Source organism: Typopeltis vanoorti, chromosome 20 (genome assembly GCF_054136105.1).
Source record: "Typopeltis vanoorti isolate ZY-2024b chromosome 20, IOZ_Tvanoo_1.0, whole genome shotgun sequence".
Taxonomy (NCBI): Eukaryota; Metazoa; Arthropoda; class Arachnida; order Uropygi; family Thelyphonidae; genus Typopeltis; species Typopeltis vanoorti.
The window spans coordinates 80,645,328-80,667,017 of NC_143568.1; the positions used below are offsets into that span (position 1 = coordinate 80,645,328).

The 21,690-nt window shown below is 36.3% G+C and overlaps 1 protein-coding gene across 11 annotated transcripts in view; it reads right to left on the bottom strand.

Annotated features, from left to right (window-relative positions):
- The window catches only part of RhoGAPp190 (Rho GTPase-activating protein 190), a 723,033-nt gene that overhangs the window by 451,219 nt on the left and 250,124 nt on the right, over positions 1-21,690 (bottom strand). For all 11 annotated transcript variants that reach the window (XM_090410500.1, XM_090410505.1, XM_090410503.1 and 8 more), the window contains one exon: positions 11,314-11,428. In XM_090410500.1, the coding sequence (XP_090266626.1) occupies positions 11,314-11,428 (115 nt within the window). The remainder of the gene's footprint in view (positions 1-11,313; positions 11,429-21,690) is intronic.

A 21,690-nucleotide genomic window follows, 5' to 3' on the forward strand; every position in this document is an offset into this window, starting at 1 on the left:
AACTAGTAGCTGACCTCACAGAAAGAGTAAGACATCTAAAGTGGCAATGAACTCGGCATATTGCTTGAAGACAAGATCAATGATGGATAAAAGAAGTACTAGACTGGATTCCACAAGAGCAAAAATGACCATGACACTGACCGAATTCACAGCAGATTGATAATATCAAATTTGCAAAAGTAACATGGGGATGGAGAATAAATGACAGATAGCTTTAGAGTAATCTTGGAAAGACCTTCATCCAAAGTAGTGAATTAACAATGGCTGATATATACAAGAGTGAGTGTGTGTGTGTGTGAGTGTGTGTGTGCGTGCCAGCACATATATACACACACATGCACGCAGAATGTTTGGAACAATTAGAAATAATTTTTAAAAAATAACACCAGTCTCTTTTATATAACTATATAACAGTTGTCACCTTTGTGTTTTGTTTTCTATTGTCCGTATTGTTTTGTCTACTAGTCTGTTCATTTACATCTAAAGAAATCCTGTGCAAATGGGATGAAAAGTCATGTTACTAAGTAAATAAATGCTATCAACTTATTCCAGTGTTCTGCCTTATAAACTTTAATCAAATAATATTCAAGAACCAGCAAAGTTTACATACTTTTATATATTAAAATAACAGTACAGTTAATATTATTACACAATATATGAAAATTTGCACCAAGAATCTCAATACATTGTGCAACCATGTCTCATTACATCAAATGCAGACTTAACCACTGAGAAGGAGAATGGATACCATGATACTTTTGGATTTTGCTAAGGCTTTTGACAGAATACATCATAGAATACTGTTGCAAGGGAAACTACCACATGAATATCCCTAGAAAAAAGCAGCATGGAAACTAGAAACAATCAAAATCAGATCAGCAATAGAGCCTCCATGAGAAGAGTCGTGCTTGGCAGGGAAAGAAATCAGTTTTCTCAGGTCGTAAACCAATGAAGCCCTGATACAGACAGAAAGAAGTAGAAAAATTATACAAACGTGGAACACGGAATGTGAAAACCCTATTAGAAATCGGAAAACTTGAAAACATCAAAAAGGAAATGAAGAGGCAATATAGACATAACTAGGAATGTGTGAAACAAGATGGAAAGATCAAGGTGATCCAGATCTGGAGCAACAACTACAGGATAATATTATCTCAGGAAGAGAGAAAGGAAAAGCAGGGGTAGCAATAATACTCAAGAAACACTTAGGCAAAAAAGTAACCACAACAATCAAACACAGTGACAGAATCGTGGCAATTAGCATACAATCTGAACATTATAATGGTCTATATGCCTATGACTGGACACAAAGATGAAGAAATAGTTGAAATGTATGAGCAAATTGAAGATATATGGAAGGTATTCAAGCAAAGAGACAACACAATAATAATGGGAGTTTGGAATGTAATGGTAGGAGAAGGATAACGATAATACTGTAGTAAAATTTGGCTTAGGACAGAGAAAAACGATAGAGGACAACATCTAGAAAAAGAAGGAATTAATAATCACAAACACAATATCCCAAACACACAAAAGAAGAAGATATACCTGGAAGGCACCCAGACACACAAATAGATACCAAATTGATTATATAATGGTTAAAGCAAGATTTAATAACCAAGTCAAATTTAGTAAAGCTTTCCCAGGAGCAGATGTCCACAACCTTGTATTAATGAAAACACAACTAAAAAAAAAAAAAAAACACAAAGATCAACATATTGAAACTAAAAAAATCAAAACACGAAGATAATTCCAGGAAACCACCAAAAAAAACTAACACAAGAAAATGCAAGCAAAGGAAAACAACAATGATAAGTGTAATCAAATAAAAGACAATATCCTAAAAGCTAGTAACAAAATACTAGGAAGAGAAGAGCAAAATATAAGAAAACCATGGATAACTGAAGAAATGTTAGATTTAATGGATGAAAGGAGGCAATAAGAGAATATAGAAAAAGTAGAACACAAAATTAAAAAATCTGATAACAAGAAATGTAAGAAAGCAAAAGAAGAATGTAAGACAGAAGAACTGTTTAATAAAGGAAATCTAGAAACAGCTTATAACCAAATAACAAAAATGAGCAACAAACTGAAAAAGGGCACACACAATAATGCCTTAATAGATGAGAATGGTAAACTTATTATTTATTCTGAAGAAATATTACAAGGATGGAAAAAATATCTTGAACATCTGTATCAAGATATTATAATAATAGGACTCTAGCTTTGATGTAGCAAAGTATTTTTGTTTTTTTTTTTCTCATCAGAGGTCAGGCCAATAATTGTTGTAATGGTTGGTATGTAACTTTAACAAACCATGTAGATTGTAGTGCAGCTTGTTTCTTTGTATATATGTGTGTATGCTCCAGATGATGACCTTGATATGAAGGTCGAAACATCGAGTGCTCATCTTGGTTTATATTAAACTAAAGTTTTGCTCCAACACGGTAGTTGTCTCCATAATTTTTTATAATGTAAGCTGAAGACAATAATGGACAATCAATAATAAAAGACAAAAAAGACTTAAGTCAAAAGAAAAGCCCAGGAATCGATAACATCCCAAGTGAAGCCTTTCAAAATATGGATGAGGAAACCAAAAATTATATATTTGAACTAATAGCTAAAATATATGAAAATGGAGATCTCCCAGAAGACTTCCCAAAATCCCTGATAATACCAATCCCCAAGAAAGCAACTGATCTCCAATGTAACCAACACAGAACAATAGCTCTAATTACACACATTAGCAAAATCATATTTAAAATAATAGAAAACCAAATATATAAAAGAATAGATTCACAACTAGAGGAAGATCAATATGGATTCAGGAAAGGAAAAGGAACAAGAAAAGCAATACTAACCCCAAGAATTATAATCGAAAAAGAACGGAGCTAAACCAAAAAAACATATACAAGGTGGTATCAAAAGGTTTCGAGACTAGGCTTGTGACACACCAACAGATGGCAGCACAAGGCTGCACGCACAGTCACAGGGAGCACCTACCTTCATAAGTCAGTGTGCCAAAAGACATCGTCCTGTGTACATCGGGAGTTGTGCAACTGATGCTATTCTGACCACCTGCATTACTACATCTGCGATTTCATCATGAACAGCATGTTAGAACAAAGAGCAAACGTGAAATTCAAGGATCATTACTGGTGATGAAACTTGGGTGCACGGGTACGACCCTGAGACGAAGCAAGAGTCTTCACAGTGGAAGAGCCCATCATCTCCACGACCAAAAAAGGCGAGGCAGGTCTGCAGCTCGACCAAGTGTATGCTCATAGTCTTTTCCGACATTCGCGGCATTGTGCATCGAGAATTTGTCCTCAGGGGGCCAGACCGTCAACAGCGAGTTCTACTGCCAGGTTTTAAGGTGTCTGAGGGAGGACATTTGGCGAAAGCGACCAGATCTGTGGCACGCAAAAAACTGGATGCTCCACGACGACAATGCATCCTGTCTCCAAGCTCTCCTTACACATTAGTTTCTTGCCAGAAACAAAATGATCTCACTTCTGCACCCACCCTACTCGCCAGATTTGGCTCCTGCAGACTTTGCCTCTTCTTGAAGATAAAGATCCAGCTCAAAGGTCACCGTTTTGAAACCATTGTGGAGATCCAGCGCTAATCGCAGAAGGTGCTTGACATGCTTCGAAAAGAAGACTTCCAGGACACATTCCAGAAGTGGCAAGAATGCTGTATTGATATGCAAGGGGACTATTTTGAAGGTGATAGTGTGTAAACGTAGATAAATAAAGTAATTTCTCGTAAACGGAGCTAGTCTCGAAACTTGTTGATACCACCTCTTATATGCTTCATGGATTTAGAAAAAGCATTTGACAAAATTAATTGGAAGATGATGTGGAATATTATGAAGAAAAGTGACAATGACTATAAAGACAGAAGAGTAATCAAATAGATATATGTAAGACAAATGGGATACATAAGAACAAATAATAAAGAAGAAACCCATACATACTAGATGTGGAGTAAGGTGCTGTCAGAGAAGTTAAAGAAAAAACAAGTAGTAGCATAAAGATTAGTGGAGAGGAAATATTTCGCCTCAGATTTGCAGATGATATCACATTCATAGCAAAAAGGCAGAAGACTAAAAAAAGTTAATCAGCATAACAAATGAAATATTTAGTAAATACCACATGAAAATAAATATTGAAACAACCAAAATTCTACAGGCAAGCAAGAAACCAAAGAACAAAGAAAATTAAATGAGAAAGAGATAAAACAAGTAAAGAATTACAAATACCTAGGGAGTACAATAAATGAGGAAGGAAGATCAAAAGAAGACAAAGAGAAGAATAGGCATAGCAAAAAACCAATTCAATAAAATGGAAAAGTATTAAAAGGAAACTTAAGTCTACAACTAAGGAAAACTTCTGAAAACTTATGGAGTATAGCACTTTATGGCAGTGAAACATGGACAATGGGAACAGGAGATATTAGCAGACTGGAGGCACTTAAAATGTGGTGTTGGAGAAGAATGCAAAAGATAAAATGGACAGACAAAAAAAAAAATCTAATGAAGAAGTGCTTAAGGAAGTAAATGAACCCAGATCACGGATAAAGACATTAATAACAAGAAGAGACAGATGGATTGGACATTTCTTACGACATGAAAGTCTAATGAGAAGAATAACGGAAGGCAAAATCAAAGGAAAAAAAGAAAGAGGAAGACCGAGGAAAAGATACTTTGATCAAATAAAACAAAGCAATGGACTAAAAACATACTACGAACTAAAGAGGAAAGAAAACAGAAAAGATGAATGAAAGGAAATGCTGCTGAGCTACCAGTCATAAGACTGATGCAATAGAAGAAGGGATTGGATAATAAACTATTGGCATGGATAAGAGGTTGGCTGACTGACAAATAACAAAAAGTGATATGAGGGATGTGAATCAGCAAGATTCAATCAAGGTAACCAGTGGTGTGCTTCTAGGATCAGTCCTTGGTCCATTGTTATTCAATCAGTACATTAATGAGAAGAATTTGACATGTGACATATAGCTATTTGCTGATGATGCAAAGAAAGATAGGGTAATCAGGAGTGCTGATGATATGCAGTACTTGCAGAATGATATGAATAGGCTGACACTGTAGATATGTGAATAAGGTTGGCATTTCATGTTAATAAATGTAAAGTCATGCACTTTGGTGTGATTATGTTTGAAAAAAACTGATCAGCTGGGGATCTTGGAGTTTTAGTAGATAGGAAGTTTAAGTTCAAGAGTCATATAGCAAAAATTGTAAATACAAGTCAGAGAATAATAGCAATGATGAAATGTACCTTGACATGTACAGATAATGAACTTGTTATTATAATTATGGCTATTTTGCCTGCTTCAGTTTAGGAGTGCCCCTGTTTAAATGTCATTGGCTATTTACTCATGGATTCTTAGGGCATTGTAGATGTAAAAGACAAAGATGCCCTAAGAATCCATGAGTAAATAGCCAATGACATTTAAACAGGGGCACTCCTAAACTGAAGCAGGCAAAATAGCCGTAATTATAATAGTTTATTAAGAGGATTCACATGGGAGTTTTCCCAGAAATAATATACATAATGAACTTGTTTTGCCACTTTACAAGACATTGAAGACCTCACTTGGACTATTGTGTGGAAGTCTGGTCTCTGGCTTTAGTGGCGAGTTTGACAGTGGAGAAAGTGCAAAGGAGAATGTCAAAAATGATATCAGGATTGTGGAATATAGCTATGAAGATAGAGTGAGAATTTATAAATAGGAGAAAGAAGGCTGATATGATTGAGACTTACAAACTTTTAAAGGGTTATACAGAATTTCAGTAAATGGAATTTTTCATTTTATGGAGGGCAGGTAAAGGATGCAAGGGCATCCATGGAAGTTGAGAATGAATGCTGTCAAGAAGAGGATTAGGGATAAATTTTTCACTCATATGTAGTGTGTGTAATAGTGTGAAAGAATTCAAGAACATGTATGACAACTGGTGCAAATAGTACGGCCTCCCTCGATGAGTTCCCGACTATGTGGAGGTCTCTCTTAATAATAATAGTAAATTATTCTCTATGGCTTTGTTACATTGGCATTACAATCATTCTATAATCTAAGGACTCCGAAAAGGGAATATGTCAACTAATTAATAATTATGAGATTTAGGAAATGAACATTTTCCAGCATAACTTCCACTCTCTGGTTTACACAATGGTGACATTCTTAACAAATCTTTTGTAACCTAAGTTTCATAAATCAAAATTTGCTGCACTACAAATACAGTACATCCCAGCAACCAAATCAAACGGGAGGAACTGAATAGCTGCTAGAAGTTGAAGAGAAGTGGTGGTAGTAAAAGTTGACAAAAGTGCCAATAATTCATCTGCAGTATTTCAAATTAACTTCCCTACATGCTGAGGTGGATGAAATAGTGAGATGAAATTGCACTTCTAACCCATGTTATTCAACAGGTGTTACAGAATCATATCCAGATTTAGCTGGACATCTATAGACGTCCTGGTCAGCTGGGGAGTTAAACTCCAGGAAAGCAACACAATTTTTATTATAATTAAGTTTAATGTATGGGCATCTCCACTGAGTCCAAAGACACATCAGTACGCAGACTATTCACACAACATCCGCCTTGAACCCATTAACAGATGACTCTTTCCATTCATTCACCACTCTCCAAATGAAAAATTTGTTCTTATAACCATACTAACCACATTCTTACTCAACTTCACTCTTGCCACTCTAATCAGTGCTGAAACGTTTAACCCTGCATCAATCCTATAAATCCGTTTAAGTAACTTAAATGTTTCTATCGTATCCTCTTTTTCACCTTTCAACCAACTTCTGCAACTCTCCTCATAGGAACAATTCCACAGACCACTAACCATTCTGGTCACTCATCTCTGAATCCTCTCCACTACTTCCTCATCTCCGAGAACCCCAGGAGACCAAACCTGAGCAACACTAATTCAGATGTGGATGCATCAAGGATTTATAAAAAAGGAATAACAACTTACTTATCTCTACTTGTTCATGTGTTCTACAGTAGCCAAGTAATCAAGCTTCCTTGGCAACCTTAGAAATGTCTTCTATACTTAGACCCTATATCTACTACTGCCCTAGAATACCTAGCTTCATATATATCCTTAAGTGCAGCTTCCTCAATGTGGTACACAGCTTATAAACTATTCATCCTAAAATGGATAACTTTACATTTCTCCAGATTAAACTGATATCCATTATCTTTCGTTCATACTGACAGCCTATTAAATCATTCTGCAAGCTCTCCACTTTGCCTTGATGTTACTCTACCTAATTTTGCATCATCAGCAAACAACTAAATATATCATCCTGCAAGCTCTCCACTTTGCCTTGATGTTACTCTACCTAATTTTGCATCATCAGCAAACAACTAAATATTTTCCTTTCAGGTTATTTCCTATATCAGTTATGTACAAATTAAACAGCAAGTCTCAGCAATGAACCTTGCAGCACCACTAGTCATTTGTTTTCGCCTCAATTCTGCACTTCCATATACCACTTTTCGATATCTGTCCAGCAGGCATTACACCACCCTCTTATCCACATAACAAATAACATATCCATTCCCATTTGTTCTAATTTGGGAAACAGCATTCCATGTGGTATTATGTCAAATGCCTTTGCAAAATCTCAACAGCACCCCTCACATACCATTACAGCTTCCCTCCAGGCATGATATAGTAATATAGATAGCAGCATCTGCCAGATGATCAAAAAACCTCCAGAATGAATTACCATCTGGTTCAATCCTATACACCTATCTGGCAGCCAGTAAGTAAAACTTACTGCCTGTTTACTTCTATATCCTTGAATAGGCATGCTCTTGATGGAAATCTCTCATGGTGTGCATGTTGGACGTTGGAGGGCAAGAAAGTAACTGCCTCAGATATGAATTTTATTTGCTAATATTTCTGTTTATTTCATGAGAACTAACAAGTCTGTGACAAAATTAAATTACTTAAAGATCAAGTAGCAGTACTTTTGTAAAAATGCAATTTTTACAAAAGTACTGCTAAAAGTACTGCAAAAAGTACTATCACAAAATTTTCAATAAAGATGACCTGAATGAATCCAAACTGAATCAAATAGACATCTTCATGTGCACAACTAAATCCAAAATTTCATAAAATTACATCCTGCAGTGTCAAATTATTAATATCAGTTCAAACCATTTTGCCAATCATGATAATATGAGTGAAAGCAAAACTGAATGTGGACATCCTCCTGTGTATATCATAAGTGCTGATTTTGATAAAATTCCATCCAGATAATGCAAAATTTATTGGAAATTGAAATCATTTTGCCAATAAAATGATTTTTTATCACATCTCAGCAAACAAGGTGCGCTGAGATGTGATAAAATAAAATATTGGAATGGCACAAATTTATGCATGATACATCTAACAGTAATAAACACAAAAGTTATAAAACTAGATGAACATCAGGAACATCAAAGATTTTTACTTTTTTTCTGACTTAAAAGTTAAAATCATGAATGTAAGATCATGCTTGCAAAATAAATAAAGCAGTTAATTCTTACTATAGCACACTCATTATAGAATACTGAGAAGTCCTTCCTAACCAAAGTTCCATAGTCATAATACTAGATGAAAAGAAATCTCTATCCACTATAACAAACTATTCCTGTGGTGCTAATAACTTTACTATATAGTGAGGAGATGACTGTAAAAATAATTGATACTACTTGACTAAATAACATCATGCATCATCCCCCATTTAAAAATATTGTGACAATAGTTAATTTTCACTCATATGAATAAACAATTTTAGAGTCCAGAAAGAAAACTTCTTATAATCCTGGAAGTAGCTGCAATGCTAAAATGCCAAAAAAAAACTTTTTTTTTTTAAATCTAATGTCTAACAAAAGCCATAGGATGAACTTATAGAAATGTCTACTGCTCAGCTTGTCAAAGTACTGCTCTCACTGAATGTTTTGTATATTTCTTTCAGATAATGGCATTATTAACAAGCAAGTCAATAACTGAAAGAATGATACTGCTCCTACAATACAATCTGATTAGGAGTTGATCAAATTTGTGATGAACAACAATCTAATTGAGACTCAGAACAAAAGAGAAAAAATAAGTAAATGAAGAAAGAGAAGACAATACTATGAGCTGAGAAAAGATACAAGACTAGTTTATGAATTTTGTAAAAACAATTTTCAGTTCTCAAACCTGAGCAACTTATACTTCAGTTTCAGCTTATCAAAAGATGTATTCCACAACCCTTACCTGAGGTTAAAAAATAAAAAAATAAATAAAATAATACTTCTAGAAGTGTTTGCAAAACCACTAACTCCAAATCCAGTCAAAATTCTCCAGTTTATAGTCCAACAAGAGAACAAAAGTATTTCGCAAATCACCATTCTCAACTCATGGTGAATAAAGACTAAAGTACCACTGTCTTTTGAAAGTGCATAAAAAAAATTAAAAAAATAAATAAAAAATAAACATTTAATCAATTCCTGTATTATTAAAAAAAAACATTCATCATACTTGATCTCTGCTGCTGCTTAAAAAGATTTAAAAAGGGAAAAACTGCCAGCTTAATCTCTTTGCCACTTTTATGACAGTATTAAAATGATCTATTTTGTTATTAAACAAACTTGCTTTCCAGAAGACTACCAGGTAGAGTGAAGAATACATGAAGAAAGGCAAAGAAAAAATTAAGAACGAAAAGAGCCAATATCATCACGAGTCCCCTCCACTAGAAACGGTGTGCCTCACACAGAGGAGCCAATTTAAGAGGCAACTATAATTTAAATACAAATAGTTTTTTTTTTTTTTATCATAAGGCCAGTGACTGTGCTACTTTTCATTTCAATCCACTCATAAAAGCTTATAAATAATCTAGAAACCCTAGTCACTATTGAGACTGAAGATTAAAGAACTTTTTCAAACCACCATTTTAAGCATGGTCATAATTTCACACCTAGTAGTGAAATTCTCAAGAATCTAAAGACATGCAAAGCTTCCATACTTTGATTTACTCAAGGTCCGATTAAGTAATGACCTCAGCTGTGCTGTCTGTATTGAAGAGGATCGTATACTATTTGGTTTGTTACTTAATTATTAAAGCCTCTTCACTCATTTAACAAAATATGTAAAAAATAATTAAATACCTAAAACAAAAATTAACAGAAATAAAATAATGCATTCACTACCTAAAACATTATCACTGTGAATATCTTCAATTCATTCATTGCCAGAGGATGAATGGTTTTAATTAATAGTTTATAATTCTGAGTTCTGACAAATATTAAGACCAAGAAGTAAGATGATCACAAAGAATTGTTTCTTTCCAATCAACATCTGTTAAGTGAGTAAAGAGCCTTAATAGTAAGCAACCCCATCTATTACTAAGTAAAAAGAGCAAAGCTGAGATCATTCCCAAGCTGACAGTGAGTGAATCAAGGTCATAAGTACATTAACTAACAAAAGTGTAGAGAATACTTTAATTTAAATAAAAAAATTAAAATTAATATCTGCATCAAAAAAGTTCTCCCTCATATGCACAAACAAAATAAATATTTTAAAAAAATTGATTTCAATTTGTCAAGTAAAAGATATTCTTGACTGGTGAGCCAAGCACGAGCTCTCCTAAAACTAATATCACAATTGGCAACTTTTGATTCTTACAACAGCAAATTATCCAGTTTGCTCTTAGTGACAATCAAGGGTAATGAATGGGGGGGACTGGTAAATTTTAATAGTTTTATAATATCCATATCTTACTGGGATTCACACTTTTGTCAATCTCAAAGCAACCTGCTATTAAATATGCCAAGTCAGCGATCAGAGTGCTATTTTATCTTTAACAAGATTACATCATGAATGATTAATATCTTTCACACTAAGCATTTCATATAAAATTAAGATTATAAAATATTTCATAATCTGATGATTGTCCTTTAATGTTTACCTAATGAATAATTATTAGAGGATGTGGCTAACTGTTTAATACAGAATAATAATGCATGGCACATCTATCATCAGTGAAACAGCCAACATCCAAATAGTCACCAAGGTGCTAAATGACAGTAAGCTGGTCTTAAAGGAAGAATTTTCGAACTGTGAATAAAATCATGTTGTTCATCAATATGGAATACAATATATGGAAATGCCTTGTTACAAAATTATTTAGAAAAAAAAAAAAAAAAAGGCACAGAATGTGACCTGCTACACAACAATTCAAATGTTTATATTTATTGTATATGTTTTACACAAACACACACACACATAATATACCTACCTTAATTATGTTTGCCAATTCATCAGCTAAGCCACCTGAGCCAAGTAAAACTAGATTTAATTGATTGTTTTCGGTTTCTAATAACCACTGGCTATTCCTGGTCCATGAGGAAGGCCTAATAAAATAAAATTTTCTGAGATAATATTCAGTACAATTTTCATTAGATCAATTTCATATATTTTTATTTTTAATAATAAACTAATAAAAAGAAAACAAAATTAAAATTTAGCTCTACCAAGCATTTAAGAAGTATTATTTAAATTGCTATCCAGTTTCCATACCTTTTTCTCAGCTCTGAGCAATTGTCACGAACACTGAGCAGCATGTGAGATTAGGAATTAACAGTATAAAATTATTCACATTAATGTTTTAGAATTACAGTAAATAAAAAGAATTTGATATAACTCACATGAAAATCTTTTGTTATATAGAAATATTAATAGTGTACATTAAAAATAAATGAAAACAAACTTTAAAGAATTTAAAAATGGGAGGAAGGTTAGCCACAACTGCAGTTTTGCCTTTCACCTATATCTCATTATTGTTTCCATTCATCAAAATTTGAAGTCCATTATTGAAGAAATATAATACACCTTTTGACAAGTTTTGTCAAATATGTTTTTATTTTACATATCTTACAAATATCCACAATTATTAAACTTTAAAAAAAATTTCATTTATTCAAACCAAAAGTAGTTCATGCAACAATCATATAAAATGTATTTGCACATATGATGACACTGATTTAAGGGTACAAAAGTATTAGTTTTCACAATAAAGATTAAAGAATATACCTATGAACATATTCACCCAAGGCTGGTAGGAGGCATTTTCTAATATTAGCACTCATTTTGTTCCCCTTCTAAAAATAAACACTTTGTAACTAAGACCATATTAAAAGCAAGCAAAACTGCAAAAGATATGTACTTATCTGAAGAGGAAATTTCATTCTCATTTCAAACTTACATTCAGAAAGCAAATTGCACAAAATTTTCCTCTCACTGCAATAAATGGAGGGGGGAAAAAACCTCTCACTATAAAATGAATTTGGGGCATTTTGAAAGATGGGATATGATTACCATTTATGATTTCCATTGCCAACTTACTTAAGAGGAGGTTTAAAATGATGATTGGTTTGTAGCATGTATATTCATCAGAAGATAGGGCCCAAGTTTAATTTTCTTTCTTCTCCCTTATTTTATGATGCATCAGCAGAGTTTGATTGAAACAGTGCGCAATGCTGAAAATAATCAGGAAGCTTCTCACATTAGATAGTGAAATAACCTTGCTGATAAATGTTCTAAAGAATATACAGAAAATCTTGATTAGCAATTTACAGGGAAAACTGCTCTGCTCTCACTTTAGAGAATTTTCTGTTTTCAGAATGTGGGGCATCGCCCCACATGTCCATCTCTTCACACTTGTGCAAATCTCTCTCTTTCTCACACACAAACAAAAAATTTTATATTTAGAGAAGCTTTCAAAGCATGTTACACATACCATGAAAGCTTTTCTTCATACACAACCAAATATTCATCATTCTCAAACAAAATGAGAAAGAATATTTTATGAAGCCATTTTTCATGGACTGTTTTCTCATGCGTGTCCCACACAGGTTGAAAATAAACTTGGAGCACAGCATCACTAGGATGTGCCAGAGATTATGTGATCTACAAACTATACATTTTAAACATGGTAATTTGAAGTTACTCACCTCCAATTAATTAGGTGATGATAATGATGATGTTAGGTTGTCACGATATTGTGTATTTTGGTTACCGATAAGGCGGGGTCGGAATCGAATGCATAACGGTGGAAGACAAAACGAAGGATAAGTTTTCATTATTTAGTTATTTCATTTCATTTATTTATATCTAATGTACTTAAATGTTCTGTTTGAAATTGTTTGTACTTTTTCTTATAGTTATACTCCCTGATACTTGTTTATTTTTTAACGATATATATTAGAACACAGAAAAATAAGTAAATAATTAATTTATTAACTTAATATTTCACTGGTGTTATAACCAGCATCTTCAGAGCACAAAAACACAGTTTGTCACAATACACGAGACTATAACAACATGGTGTAATCAACGGACTAGTTAAACAAAATTGTAGCAGCAACACAAAGACTTGTAAGAGCCTCTTACAAGCCGGAGAGATTGTTCTTAGAGGCAACAGAAGCCCTGAAACACACTCCAAATCTCAACAAATATGGCTGTATAGATTCGCCTAAAATCTGGGACACAATCATCTTAAGAAAAAACTAGTACTGGTTTTTTCTCTGTTTAGGACTCTAGTCTTTGTGTTGCTGCTACAATTTTGTTTAACTAGTCTGTTGATTACACCATGTTGTTATAGTCTCGAGTATTGACGTACTGTGTTTTTGTGCTCTGAAGATGCTGGTTATAACACCAGCGAAATATCAGCAATAAGTTAATAAATTAATTATTTACTTATTTTTCTGTATTCTAATATATACTGTTAAAAAATAAACAACATGTACGACGAACACATAAGTCTGTCCACACGTTCCCTGATACTTATTTACCGTTTATTTTTTGACACTAATTAGCGACACTATTTTAAATAATGGCGGCAGCGAAAGTTAAAATTACAAATGGCAGATTGCCAAGTCCTCCCCCCCCCCCATTTAAGGACTCCACTTTGTGCGATATACAGGATTTTGTAGCATGCGGGACTTGCGGAATATATGCACATATACAATCGTCCCGGCGATTGTATATGTGGCAGGAGAAAGACGGGGGAAAACGTATATGCGCAAAATGCAGGCAATGGGAGGAACTTGGTGATTTAGAAATGACCATAACTGACCTCGTTGAGTCAGAGACGGTAGATTCTCCACGTATAGAGATGACGGGTATGATAGAGGGTGAGAGAAGTATGAATAAAATAATAAGAGTGGGGAGCATGGAAAGGTTGAATGATTCTGAAGTTTTAGGAGATAGTCTCAATTGGGAGGATAAATGGCAAACGAGTGGCTGACTTACAAAGAGAGATAGATGAGCTGAAAGAACAGGTGGAATGTCTGGGGAATGAGATGAGAAGTGTGAAAGATGAAATTAAGCGAATGGAAGAGACGAATGCAAGGCGAATCAGGGGAGGAGTGAGAAAGGTTATGGAAATGAGAGAAGAGGAGAGAATAGAAACAATAGTAGAGGAGAGGGATTGAGAGAGAGTTATGGGAATGGTAGAAGAGAGAATAGGAACAGTATAAGAGAGGGAATGAGAGAGTTGTATGAATGATAGAAGAGGTTAGAATAGGATAAGTGTAAGAGAGGGAATGAGTGTCAGATATAGGAATGATAGAAGAGGAAAGAGTGGAAACAGCAGGAGAGAGGGAATGAGAGGAATGCAAGGGAGCACAGGGACTAGAGATAGAGTGATGTCAGGAAGGCAGGTAAGTAGGGGGAGCACAAAGAGAAACTGTTACAAGAGAGAGAGGGTGAGGGATGCATGTGAGCAATTGAGAAACACGGTGGTAAGAGGTGTAATGTATGGGTACTCAATGATCTGTGGTGTTCAAGATAGGATGTGTGAGGAATGTTTGCCAGGAGGAATGATAGAAAGTGTGGCTATGGCAATTAAGAGAGGTGAAAGGGTGGATGAGATGATTGTGATGGTGGGAACAAACGACTTGAGTGGTAGTGTAAATAGGGCAGTGAGAGATATGAGATTCTTGCTTGAGGCTGTAAGAAGTGTGTGTTGCCTAAGTATGATAATGTCGCAGAAGAGCGGTGATATTGAATGGCATAATAGCAAGAATGTGTCAGAAGAGAGGATTCGAATATGTGGATGCTTGGAGTGCGTTTGAGAGCAGAGAGGAATTGTATGCGAGAGACCACTTGCATTTGAATGAGGAAGGACGTAGGCATATGGAGAGATCGCTGTTCTGAATGAGTCAGTGTGTCCCAGTGTGGATGGTAGCAGGGGTGGCCTCTTGTGGGAATGGGTACTTGGGAGAAGGGGGACGACATCAGGTAACGCTGAGCCCAGTGGAGTCTAGAGGGGATAATGCTGGGTATAGAAAAAATGGCATTTTTATGCTTTATACCAATGCCAGGAGTATTTGGAATAAGGGAGAGGAATTGGTGGCGCTAATAGCATCAGCCTGACCAAAGATTATTGGGATCACAGAGACGTTGTTGACAGAAGAGGATATAATAACAGGAATAGAAGTTGCTGGGTACAGCATTTTTCGGCAGGATAGGAAGGGAAAGCGTGGTGGTGGAATACTGCTTACGATAAGTGACGACCTATGTCCTCTAAGAGTGGAGGCTTTGGAAGGCTATGACACTAATGATTTTGAAAGCATATGGTGTGAGGTGGAAGTGGGCAAGACAGGATATTTAGTGGGGTGTTGCTACAGACCAAGGAGCACAGAGGGTGAGGACCAGGAGATGTTGACAATTGGGCGTGGCAAGTGCAAGAAGAATGATTGTTATGGGAGATTTTAACTACTGTGGTATCAACTGGGGAGAGGAACATGCATGTAGCAATAAGGGAATGGAATTTCTAGAATTCTTGAGGGACAAATGTCTTAGGCAACATGTAACAGAGGGAACAAGAGGTTCAAGAGTTTTGAATTTGGTTATAGCATCTGAAGAGCTGATAATAACTAGGATGACATCTCTCCCACCAGTTGGAGAGAGTGACCATATGGTGTTGACTTGGAAAATGAATAGAAATGCAGGAGTTTCAAAGAGACAGGAACATATGTGGAATTATAAAGCAGGTGATTATAATATTCTTAGAAGTCAACTTGGGGAAGTTTCGTGGAGAGAGGAACTGGAAGGCCAGGATATTATTAGTGCTTGGGAAATTGTGAAGGAATATTTGTTAGCAGCAATGGTAAGCTGTATTCCACGAGTGAAGAAGAGGACACAATTTGGAGTAAAGTGGATGACAAACAATGTTAAACAGGAGCTACATGCGAAAAAGAGGCTTTAGTAGAGATATAAGGAGACAGGTGAAGAGAAGATGAATGAAGAATATAAGACACAGGCCAGAAGAGTGACTAGTATGGTAAGGAAGGCAAAACTGGAATATGAGAAAAGATTGGCCCTTAGATCCAAGGAAAATCCTAGGGAATTTTTTAGCTATGTGGCCAGTAGGAGGAGAAATGACTGGAAGAATGACATTGTGGGATAAAAATGGGAATAAAGTGACTGATGCAGAGGACATAGTGGAATTGTTCAATGAACACTTTGGAGGAGTCAATATGAATACTAGAGGGATAGAGCAGGTCCGAGGTTTAGAGGTGCAGGAGGAGAGTGTGTTCCACATATTGAATACTCTGGATGTTAGTAAAGCTGTGGGTTTGGATGGTATTTCACCATAAGTTTTGAGAGAATGTGCTAAGGATCTGACAGTGCCCTTGACCTGGCATTTCAATGAAAGTCCGGCTGCAGGAAAGGTGCCCATGGAATGGAAGGAAGGTAAGATAGTGCCATTGCATGAAGGCGGTAGGAGACTGGAAGTGTCTAATTATAGGCCAGTTTGTGTCATCAGCAGTTATTTATTAGTCTCTCACAGATCTTGGAGAAAGTAGTGAGGAACCATATACAGCATAGGGCAGATGAGGGTAATGTTATCAGGGAGAGTCAACATGGATTTGTGAAGGGGCACTCTTGTTTTGGCAATATGCTAGCCTTTTATGATAAAGTTACAAGAGCATTAGATGAGGGAAAGGCATATACTGCCATTTTTCTACACTCAGCAAAGGCATGATAAGCTGATATTCAAGTTGCAGCACATGGGTCTGGATGTCAGTTGGTAAACTGGATTCAGGATTGGCTGTCCGATAGGTATCAGAGAGTTGTGTATGGTGGGGCAGTTTAAAGGAAGCAGAGGGTTACAAGTGAGGTCCCACAGGGACCAGTACTGGGACCTATATTGTTTAATCTTTATATCAATGACATTGTCTGTGGATTGCGTATAATGCGAAACTGGGAAGGGTGATTAGTAATAGTGTAGATGTGGTAGCCCTGCAAGAGGATTTGAATAAGCTAGATAGATGGGCAAATGAATGGGGGAAGGTGTCAGTTTAATGCAGCAAAATGTAAGATCTTGAGGTTTGGGACACATCAATGGGACACTGAGTGTACATGGGAGGAGTTAAACTGGAGGAAGTAGGAGAGACAAGAGATCTGGGTTTGATGATTGATAGAAACCTGAAATTTAGGGGACATATTGCAAAGGTAGTGAAGATAACACAGAGGATTGCTGCAATAATGAGAAGGACACTGACCTGCAGAGATAAAATGGTTATCATTCCGTTGTATAAGGCTCTGATCAGACCACACTTAGACTATTGTTCTCAGATCTGGTCCCCAGGATTTGAAGGGGATAAATTAACTGTGGAAAGGTTACAAAGACAGATAACAAAGATGGTGTCGGGACTGTAGAATGTTAGTTATGAGGATCGGCTGAGGGAATGTGGACTGCAGAGTTTGGTGGATAGAAGGAGAGGTGATATGATTGAGACTTTTAAACTGTTGAGAGGTGGTTACAGGGTTGACACTGGGGAGTTCTTTCGCTTGGTTGAACAGCAGGAAGGAGTCATGACAAGGGGCCATTCCTGGAAGTTACGAAAGGAAACTGTGAAAAAGAGGGTGAAGAGTTGTTTCTTTTCATGGAGGGTGGTTGAACCATGGAATGCATTGCCTGATGGAGTGGTGAGAGTGAGAACAGTCAATGCATTTAAGGAGTGGTATAATAGACTGTGTTTCTTAGGAGGACCTCCCATGATGAGTCTTTTGACTCAATGGAGGCCTAAATAATAATAATAATCTCACACCAAATAATGAAATTCATCTGCTACCCGAAGACATTCACAAACATGCTTACTGTATGGGATCTGAATGCACACAGCCTGCTGGTCACAAAGCAAAAACATATTCTCAGACAAACCAGCTTTGGAAATTAGTGCTTCAAGTCCTCAAAAATATTGAAAATACACTTTCAGTGTACATGGTAAATTATGTAGATATGAAAATCATTATTCTTTCACTCCTAACCAAGCCATAAACAAAGTCACATGTAAAGTACCTTCAAACTATCAGGCTACTTGTACATAGAGATTGTTGACTTCACATCAAATGCCTAGTATTCTATAACACAAAACACACTTCCTTTTAAATAGGCACACTGCTTGGAAAGAGGTCAATGGACACCCCCAAAGTGCATCGTGTGATGTAACAAATCACGGTTTGTATCCGATATAAACTGGGTGAATATGATGATCTCAAGTCAGTAAAACTGTGTCCAAGTGAAATGGTTGAGAAGGGAAATGATGGGGTTTGAAAGAGGCATTGTGATAGGATGCCACGTTGCAGATATGTCTACTCAGCAAATTATTGACAAACTGGGACATATTTCAGGTCAAAAATAAGTGATACCATACTGAGATGGAAGAACAGGGAGTCAACTGCAAGTGGTACTCACAATGGATGACCCAATACATTCACCGAATGTGACTGGCATTAAACAAAATAGCTGTAGGGTGCAACAAAAGATAATGTGTCAAAACTGCTATTCGTCGGCCGACAAATTAAGTGGGGAGTTATGGAAAATGACGAACACAAATCTGCACAAAAAATACGGATTTCCGTGGTAGGACTATAATATGCAAACCTGCACTTTACCCAAACCAACATGCAGTGTTGTCTTCAGGGGTGCAAAGAGCATATACAGTGAGAAGTGGAAGCTTGTGTTCTGGAGTGATGAATAATGCTACACCCTTACCAAGCAGATGGATTGGTGTGGGTGTAGACATAGGCTTAATGATAAATGCACGTAAACACAAGAAAGATATTTAATTAACCAAATATTTCGGTCTGGAAATAGCAGACCATCCTCAGTGATATTAGAGGAACATTATAAAAAATACAAGCTAGAATATTAACAACAGATAATTTAAAATAGAACACGCCACATGATGTTATATCACTAAGTATGGAACGGAATATTTTAAAGTAGAGACATGATTGAAAAAAAAAAAAAAAAAATTTAATGAGTAATCTTGATTAGACTTTCCCAGATTTTTGATGTAGATATACAGTCATTATGATTCAGGTTGGGACGATGGAGCAAAGCCTCCACGCTTTCCTTGAACAAACGTTCAAACCTATAACGGGATCTATGTAAGAGGCGAGTCCTGAAACTGACCACAACATCCTCTGGTCCAAGACTCGCCTCTTACATAGATCCCGTTATAGGTTTGAACGTTTGTTCAAGGAAAGCGTGGAGGCTTTGCTCCATTGTCCCAACCTGAATCGTAACATGACTGTATATCTATATCAAAAATCTGGGAAAGTCTAATCAAGATTACTCGTTAATTTTTTTTTTTTTTTTTTTTAATCATGTCTCTACTTCAAAATATTCTGTTCCATGCTTAGTGATATAACATCACTTGGCGTGTTCTATTTTAAACAATCTATTGTTAATATTCTAGCTTGTATTTTTTATAACTGTTCCTGTAATGCCACTGAGGATGGTCTGCTATTTCCAGACCGAAATAATTGGTTAATTAAATATCTTTCTTGTGTTTATGTACATTTATCATTCAGTCTTATGTCACAAGTATCCTTAAAACAGCAAAGACATAGGCTTAACCCCAACTATGAAATTCAGAGGTGATAGTTCAATGGCATGATCTTTTTTTTTTCCTGGTTTGGCCTCAGATCTCTGTTTATGGTGCCACAAACAGTGAATTCCGAGAGATATCTGAACATTCTGGAGAAAGCTTCCTACTTTGTAGTGTTTCCACAGAACTGATCTTTCAGCAAGACAATGCACCATGTCATAAACTGCTGCTGTAACTGTGTGGTTTGTGGACATGAATGTCACCACACTTGACTGGTCTCTCAACAACCTTGATCTCAATCATACTGAACATCTGTGGGATGAACTGGAGAAATGGGCAAGGTCAACGGATGTTCACCCCACAACAGTCCAGGACCTCATTACATGCATACAGGAGGAATGATCCAAAATTCCCACTGATCACTATTCTATATTTGTGGAAAGTATGCCGAGTAGGATTGTTGCAGTCATCGCATCGAAAGGAGGTCGTACGTTTTATTACAGTGACTGCCTTGGCTGTTTGTTCCTCAGACTATGGTGTCCATTGACTACTTTCCAAGAAGTATATATTGCCATGCACTATGGGAAAGCATCACTAACCAGACTAGTTTTGATCTTCATTGTGGTCTCAGCATTCCTGGAAGCTAGACTCAGGAAGATATTTGAGTTAATTCAATGTGTAAGTCATATACTGTATATATACACAGTCTTCCCATAAATACTGTTACAACTTCCACTCTGCCTACAGAATTGCATGAGCCCAGTTTCAATTAGTGGCACTGTCTGCAGCCAACATTCACATGTTTATCAGTAGAGAGAGTTGTCTAGCTGTACCAGTTAACATGCAGTGGAGAGATTATGAGAATAGTGTAGCTGAAATAACACTCCACAAGGTTGGACTGCAGCCATCTGTTATTTTCAAATAATAATAGCACTTGGGATCAGTAGGATGTTTGTGTATCGATACAGAAGTTATAACGATACAAAAGATGTATCTGACCACCAAAGAACAGATCAGCCAAGCTGCGTTAGGATGCAGTAGCTTGTGAAGGCATGCCTCCGCTGTAATCCTGTGAGAATGCAGAAGATGCCAATAGAGATGATCGTTTTGTAGAGAATGGTGTCAGGTGTACTAACTGATGACCTGGGGGGTGAGAGTATCATCATTATACTCTCAGTATCATCATTATGACCACAGAAGAGTCATTTACCTGCCAAAACCATAGCATATATGTCCCAGATGGTTGCACAGTGGGTGCCATAGCACTAAGAATTAAGACAGGTCATCACCCTGCATTAGTGATGGTTTGGTGTGGAGCAACGCATCGGGGAGGAGGATATCCAAATTGTGTTTCTGTGAGAAACAGATCAAAACTTTTGCCAAAGTGTATCAAGACACCTTGCTGAAACCTGTAGTACAGCCCTGAACAATACCTTGTTTCACAGTATGCAGTGGATTTTTCAACAGTACTCAATCCCCTGCACACAAAGCAAGGACCACACAAAGTTGTTGGAGGCTAATGTGCCCAACCACTATCTACAAGAAACTACATCGCAGCATTGCCAGCCTGAAGGTGAATTTGGTGCATGCAGTGGCAGCATTTCCATTGGATGTTGTGCATACCACCACTGATATGTGGCCTCACCGACTCTGGCACGCATGAACGTAAAAGGGGAACATTTTGAACATCGAGTGCATTGATATATGCACATTATACATGTGGTTTGTATGTGCTAAAAGCTGTTAATGATTTACTGATAGATTAA